At 58.4% G+C, this 6767-nt stretch overlaps 2 protein-coding genes across 2 annotated transcripts; one reads left to right on the forward strand and one right to left on the reverse strand.

Moving 5' to 3' along the window:
* Positions 1 to 91: 91 nt before the first annotated feature.
* On the reverse strand, positions 92 to 2127 carry Vmac (vimentin type intermediate filament associated coiled-coil protein). The gene is made up of 2 exons (XM_005371098.2): positions 1874 to 2127; positions 92 to 947 (listed from the first exon to the last, which is right to left on the reverse strand). The coding sequence occupies exons 1-2, from the start codon at positions 2062 to 2064 to the stop codon at positions 635 to 637; spliced, it is 504 nt and encodes a 167-aa protein (XP_005371155.1). The 5' UTR covers positions 2065 to 2127; the 3' UTR covers positions 92 to 634.
* Positions 2128 to 2857: 730 nt separating this feature from the next.
* Positions 2858 to 6523, forward strand: Ndufa11 (NADH:ubiquinone oxidoreductase subunit A11). Its single transcript, XM_005371099.2, has 4 exons — positions 2858 to 3044; positions 5347 to 5439; positions 5591 to 5713; positions 6372 to 6523. Exons 1-4 carry the CDS (start codon positions 2948 to 2950, stop codon positions 6482 to 6484), a joined length of 426 nt encoding a protein of 141 aa, XP_005371156.1. The 5' UTR covers positions 2858 to 2947; the 3' UTR covers positions 6485 to 6523.
* The last annotated feature ends 244 nt before the right edge of the window (positions 6524 to 6767 follow it).

The following is a 6767-nucleotide window of genomic DNA, read 5'->3' on the forward strand; positions in this document are numbered from 1 at the left end:
AGGTCTAGCGCCCTCTTTTGGCCTTCAGGCATACAGATAGAATATTGTATACATATTCTATGTATATACATAATATTAAAAAAAAAAGCACTTGGGAGGACTCTGGGTTCCGGAGAAGGCTGGGCTGTGGAGGGAGACCCCCATCTTACAGCCTCACAGCAAAAAAAAAAACAAAAAAACAAAACCAAGATAGGGCCTGGTGTTGGGTGCCTGGCGTGGGGTGCCTGTCATCCCAGCAGGGCTCAAGGTCACCCTCAGCAAGTTAGGGGCCAGCCTGGGCTACGTGGAACCGCGTCTCCAACAGGAAGCAGCACGGCCTCGGAGTCAAGCTGCCGTTAATTCACTGGTGCTGGGATGGCAGGTGTCCTGTCCCTCTGTCAGTTTGCCAGCATGTCTGCATGCTGGGCAGGGGCTCCACCACTGAACCACTGCCTCAGCCTTTGTTTATTTTTGAATTATTTAAAATCAACTGAATGTAGCAGATGCCCCAAGCGCTGGGGGAGGTGGAACTGTTTTAAATGGGATCTTGGCTTTTCACTTGTTCCAATGTTTATGAGATCCTTCAGGGACACTGGTGACATCTGGGGCTCTGGGCTTTGGCCACACATTCTGAGATCTGATCCGCCAGGGCAGCTCACACTGTGGTCCCAAAGACGGCAGGCTGCAGGTCATCCTGGCCCTCCCCAGTGCTGTTGCCCAGGGGCGGGCCGGGCCCATCGGGAAGCAGCTGGCCCTGGCTGCTGGCTGGCGAGGGGCCCAGTCGCTCAGCCTCCTCCAGGGCGGCCAGCAGCGCAGCCAGGGGTGGTCGACGGTGAGCAATGTCTTGCAGCAGGTCAGCCTGGGGCTGCAGCTGCTGGATCAACTGGTCCCTCTGGTCCACTGCAGCCTGCAGACTGCGGACAGTGGCCTCCGAGCTCAGCAGCTGCTCCTGGAGGGCGGAAATCTCCCTGGTGAGGGGGCCAAAAGAGGTAGTTACTACTGGGGTACAGAGGCTCTGCCTACCTCCACTACCTCTTTATTTGCATGCTTGTATGTGTGCCCAAATGCCCACATGTAAGTTGGGGTACAGCTTGTAAGAGTTGGTTCACTTCTTCTACCCCATAGGATAAAATTCTTTTTCTTTTTGTCTTGCTTTGTTTATCGAGAAGACAGGGTTTTTCTGTGTAGTCATGGCTGTCCTGGAACTCGCACTGTAGACCAGGCTGGCCTGGAACTCACAGAGATCCTCCTGCCTCTGCCTCCCATTCTTAATGGCAAGTGAGTGCCCTTACCCACAAAGCCAACTCCACAGCATTGGTAAAGTACCCCAACCCCACAGCATGCCTGGTGTCAGGGTTCTATCCCTAGCACACCATCATCCCAGCACTCCAGGGGAATCAGGAGTTGAAGGGTATCCTGGCTACACAGTGCCTTCCAGGCCAAAAACAAAACAATGCCAGTTTTGTGGCTCCTTCAATAGAACTTCCTTGTGGCCCAAAATGGTTGCCACAGCTCTGACTACTGTATATGGGTTCTGACATCGCGGTCCTCGGGTGCGCTGTGCACCTACCGATAGGCTCCTACCCAGCAGCCCCTGGGACATGCTCTTCACTTCATACCTCCTCCGATCCTCAGACGGGCACAAAACTCTAGGGCCCCCAGGGCGGGCAGTACCAGGGGACCAGGCCTTGCGGGACAGCTGGCCCCATTTGAGCAGTCTGAGACACTCATACAGCCTAGGCGGTACTCCTAACTCCTGATCCGCCGGCCTCAGCCTCCTCAGTGCCGCGATGCCAGACACGTAGAGCTCTGGAGATTTTGGCTCCTGGTTCCCAGCCCTTGCCGCCCGCCTCCTCCGGGAAGTCCGCCGGCCGGGTCTCCCCCGGGGCCTCACCGGTCCTTGACGCGGCCCAGCTCGTCCAGGGCGGCGCGCAGCTGCTGGTCGTGGTGGGCCAGGCGCTCGGCCTGCGCACGGATCGTGCGCTCCGCCGCCAGCAGCCGCGTCTCCAGCTCCGCCGCGCGCCGGTGCACGGCCGCCAGGTGAGCGTTCGCCTCCCGGATCTGCAGCGCGGGCGGCGCAGACATGATCCCAGGGCCGCCGCACAGGCCCCGCCCCGCCCCGCGAGGCTCCGCCCAGCGCGCAGGGAAGGCCCCGCCCCCTGGGAAAAGCCGTGCTCCTTCCTCTTGGACTCTCTCTGTTGGCCACGGTTCTGAGGGGGCAGGGCTAAGGCAGGTCACGCCCTTTAGTGCCACTCAAGTCTCTTTCAGAGTCCGCTTTTGTTTGCTTTCGCCTCCGAGCTCAGGGCGATCTTGAACCAGCGCAGAGGAGGCCTTGAGATCCGTCAATTTCACCCTCCTCGACTTACGATTGGACCCTATGCCGATAGTCCCCGCCCAAATAGGCCACGCCCCCAAATAGTCGCACGCGGTTCTGATTGAGAATGCGAATAGCCACACCCTACACACATCCCAGGTCCCTGATTGGCCGAAGCGCTGTGCTCTGTAAAACCTGCATTACGATTGGTGTATCCGCTGTCAATCTCGCCTATTGACCCGCCTTACGCCGCAATCGCTGTACTGCAATTGATCTGGCAACCTGTCAATCTCTTGGATGGCGGGTTGTCAATGGCATCGACATTCTATCCGCTAGGAACGCCGTCTTTGCTAGAACAGGCTGCATTTTCCTTGGTTGACAGCGGTGCTCCTCAGTTTACCTTTCCAAGAATGAAGTCACGGGTGTCCCTACCCAGATTCGCTCGTGGGGACGCGCACGGCACCGTTCCTACTGCGTGAAACGGAGCCGTCCACGCCCAGCCCGCTCCGCGCGCATGCGAACAAGCAGTGTCCACGTCCGGGACGCTCAATAAAGTTGCGCGCTGGAAGCCTCGCGAGAGTTGGCCCGGCAGGCTGCCCTTGAGCTAGCCGCGGCGCGGAAAGGTCTACGGAGCGCGCACGGCCCGGCGCAGCCATGGCCCAGCGGCTCCTCCGGGCCTACGATGAGATTCCCGACGGCACCCAGTGTCACCGCAAGACCTACATCACCACTGCGTTCGGCGGCCTCATCGGTGAGCGCGGGCCCCTAGAGCGGAGGGCACGCGTAGGTCATGGGGGCCGCGGTGCGGGGCCGGAAGGTGCAGGAGCTTGAGGATTCTGAGAGGTGTAGACCTGTTTGCGCGCTGCCCCTAGGATTTCAAGGGGCCATAAGCCATTATCGCGGAGCCCGGAGAAAATGTGAAGATCTTTTTAAGGTCATAGAGTGATCAGACAATTCGAGGTTTTGATGATACTAGACCGCAGAGTCGCTGTGTAGCGGAGGATGGCCCTGAGCCCCTGATTCTCGTGATCCTCCGGCCTCAGCCTCCGAAGTGCCTGGATGACAGGGCTACACCCCGGCTTAATCTCTGGGAAATGTTTTGTTGTTGTTATTTTTTGTGTCTATTTTGAGGTATTTCAGGCAGGGTCCCACCGTCTATCCCAGGCTGACCTCGGACTCGGAGAACTGTCTGTCCCTGCCCCTCGAGCTCTGGAATCAAAGGCAAGCGCCACCATGGGAGATATTTATTTGTTTACAATTATTTTGAGACAAGATCTTCCTCCGTAGCACTGGTTGGCCTGGAACTCAAAGAAATCCTCCTGCCTCTGCCTCCTGAGTTCTGAGATTAAAAGCGTGAGCCACCATGAGGACTGTAAGATTCCTGATGGGGCACACTTGTTAGGAATGTCAGACATCTTTTTGGGGTGACTCTCACTGCACCCACAAGGCCTCAGTCACTCATGCTCTATACAGGCCTCATTCGTGAGTCCTCCCCAAGGCTTTGCTCCCTCCAGGCAAGTGCTGTGGGGTCAGATGAGTGGGAGAATTTTTGTTTGTTTTAATTTTTTTTTTTTTCGAGACAGGGTTTCTCTGTAGCTTTGGAGCCTGTCCTGGAACTAGCTCTGTAGACCAGGCTGGTCTCGAACTCACAGAGATCCTCCTGCCTCTGCTGGGATTAAAGGGGTGTGCCACCGCTACATGGCCATGGATTTGGGGGCTTTGAAAACTGATGGCATTGGAGCCAGAGGATGAGCGCGTGCAGCGTGGGGTAGGGCTGGAGTGTCTCAGGTGGATGCTGAGCTAAGCTGGCCCTTGCCAGAAGCATTGCTGGGGAGCCAGTGCGGGAGGAGGTGGGAAGTTGTAGCTGCTTGAGCAATCGTCCCTGTACGCCTTCTTTGTCCCCAGGCTTCTCATTCCCCTGGGGGGGACTGGTTTCCTGTCTGGCTCCCCTCAGAGTTCATTGCAAGAGGGCAGTGAGCCTACCTTCCCAATGGGGCCTCACAACTTGGGGAACTCATGAATGAATGAATGAATGAATGAATGAGGCCCTCTGAGTGGGTGAATGAATGAATTCCTGCCTTGGCAGCATAGCCCCCATAGGGATGGTGGCTGGTGGGCACAGCTGCTCCTGGAGGCTCTCATGCTGCCGTTGGCGCCAAGGCTATGCCTGTTCTGGGCCGTGGGACAGTCACTGCAGTGGCAGCAGCTAGAGAAGGTGGGAGGCAGTCAGTCTGGGAAAGGGTCTTAGGACCCCGGGCTCATAAGGCATGGTCAGTGAAGTCACTCAGGGTCCCTGTGTCCAGACCCGTCCTTCAGGCCATCGCCAGCTCATAATCTCTGAGGCCCAGCTGGAGGCCTCAGTCTGTAAACTCTCAGTGTTCAGCTCGGAACTCCCAGAGCTCACCAGGAAAGGCATGAGTGGCACACCCCCTGGGGCTGGAGGATGGCTGAGAGGCAACACCCACTGTCCCGTGGCCAGCTGTGCCATACTGGTGGCTTTGCTTCTCTGGGGCCGCTTCGCCATCTGTGAAAGGGAGTAACGGCAGAATCCAGCCAGCCAGCCAGGAGCGGCGATAGCCCTTGTCATCCGTTTCCGTGTAGTAGGAAACCCGTAGCAGCTGCTCCAGGGAGATGTGGATAGTAACTGGGGCTGCCCTGCCGTCCACCCAGACCTGGGCTCCTGGCTCAGCACCCACCCTGGCCTCAGCTCTTACATAAGCCAAGGTGTGAAATACGGGGCAGTAGGGAATGGAAAAGCTGACCAGCGTGGGGGCAGGGTGGTGTGGAAGGCACGGAGCCAGCCAGGTGTGGAGACGCGTCTTGGCGGAGCCACTGGCACGTGAAAGGTCTAGCCTCTCTTGAGCCTGGTTGCTGCCAAGCCGGATTGGGCCCAGTCCCCAGCCCCTTGGAAAATCTGGCCTTTGATGGGAGTGGAGGAGGCACTGTGACAGCTGTGCCGTTCATGGCACGGGGCCCTGGGTCGGGGAACAGCAAGAGGTGGGCCTGCTGTATCCCGGCAGAGCTTCCCAGACCTCCGCCCTTCTCCTCCACAGGCGCCATAGGCTCAGCCTACAGCGTCGTACTCAACCCTGCAGACACCCACCTGGAAGCAGTGGCCAGGGCTGGCCGGTACACGTTCACTGCAGGTGAGCTGGCAACGGGTCCCTGGACACTGACCCTGGCCTGGCTTAGAGGGCAGAGAGTGGTGGCACCCAGCTTTGTCTGCACAGGGACAGCCAGGTGCTGGTTCAACACCGCCTCCGTTTCCCCACCTCCAACCCCCACCTCCCCTTACAGCTGCTGTCGGAGCTATGTTTGGCCTCGCCACCTGTGTCAGTGCCCAGGTCCGTGAGAAGCCAGATGACCCCCTGAACTACTTCATTGGAGGCTGCGCTGCAGGCCTGACCCTGGGAGCGCGCAGTGAGTATCGTCGCGTCCCCCCACACACACAGTGCGTGACCCCTGATAACTTCAGCCTCCTCCCTCTGTTCTACTCCAGACAGGCAGTTGCTGCCATTACAACACCAGGCAGTCCTTCTACCTAAATGCCCTCCTGGATGGCTGTCCTGCCCATGCCACCCTGTGTCACAGACACTCAGTAGCCATCTCCAGGGTGGGACGAGGCCTGCCTCTCCCCCTCCCCCCCATCCTTCTACCATTCACATGTGCACACTGGGAACGGGCGGCCGTCTTCTTCCCAGCTGGGGGCCCTGTAAGGTCTGGGTTTGCCCTCAACCCAACTTTGACTTCAACCCCAGGCCTCCTCATACTCTGTGTGGTCCTGGGCGTCTGGCTAGGGGAAAGCCGTGCTGGCCCTCAATTCAACCATGGGGAAACGCTGTAGCAGGGAGGTGTCTTAACTGCCAGGAGCCAGTGCTGACTACATCCCCTCCCGACATGACCTGGAGTGGGGGAATAGTTGGTACAGGGTAGCCGGGCCTTGGTATCCCCATTTCCACAACTCACTGCTGGGCTCTATAGGTCTCTGAAGAACCCTAGTTCCGTCAGCCCTATCATCGTGGGGGGCTCCAGGGTTGCACCTAGAACACCCTGTGCCTGATGCTGTCTTTCCCCACAGCTCACAACTACGGGACTGCAGCTACAGGCTGCGTATACATGGGCACCGCAGCCGCCCTGTTCAAGATGGGAAAGCTGGAAGGCTGGGAGCTATTCGCCAGCCCCAAGGTGTGAGCGGAACCCTGCGGCAAATAAACACCGTGTGTCCCTGTGCGCAGTGTCCTGGAGACTTCCTTGCAGCCATGCACCAACCACAGGGGAGGGGTGTGTGTGTGTGTACGCACGCTCGTGTGCAGAAGCGGATGAGATGACACAGGTCCAGACTTACTCTGGACACATAGAACTCAGGCAACCAGGGAGAAGACCAGAAGACCACACGTGCCCAGTGTGGGTGTGCCGAGGCTGCTGACCTGGCCCTGCAGTGGGGGAGCTGCCCACTGGGGCCAGAGGGAGCTAG

This window comes from Microtus ochrogaster, unplaced genomic scaffold, assembly GCF_000317375.1.
Source record: "Microtus ochrogaster isolate Prairie Vole_2 unplaced genomic scaffold, MicOch1.0 UNK98, whole genome shotgun sequence".
NCBI classification, from domain to species: domain Eukaryota; kingdom Metazoa; phylum Chordata; class Mammalia; order Rodentia; family Cricetidae; genus Microtus; species Microtus ochrogaster.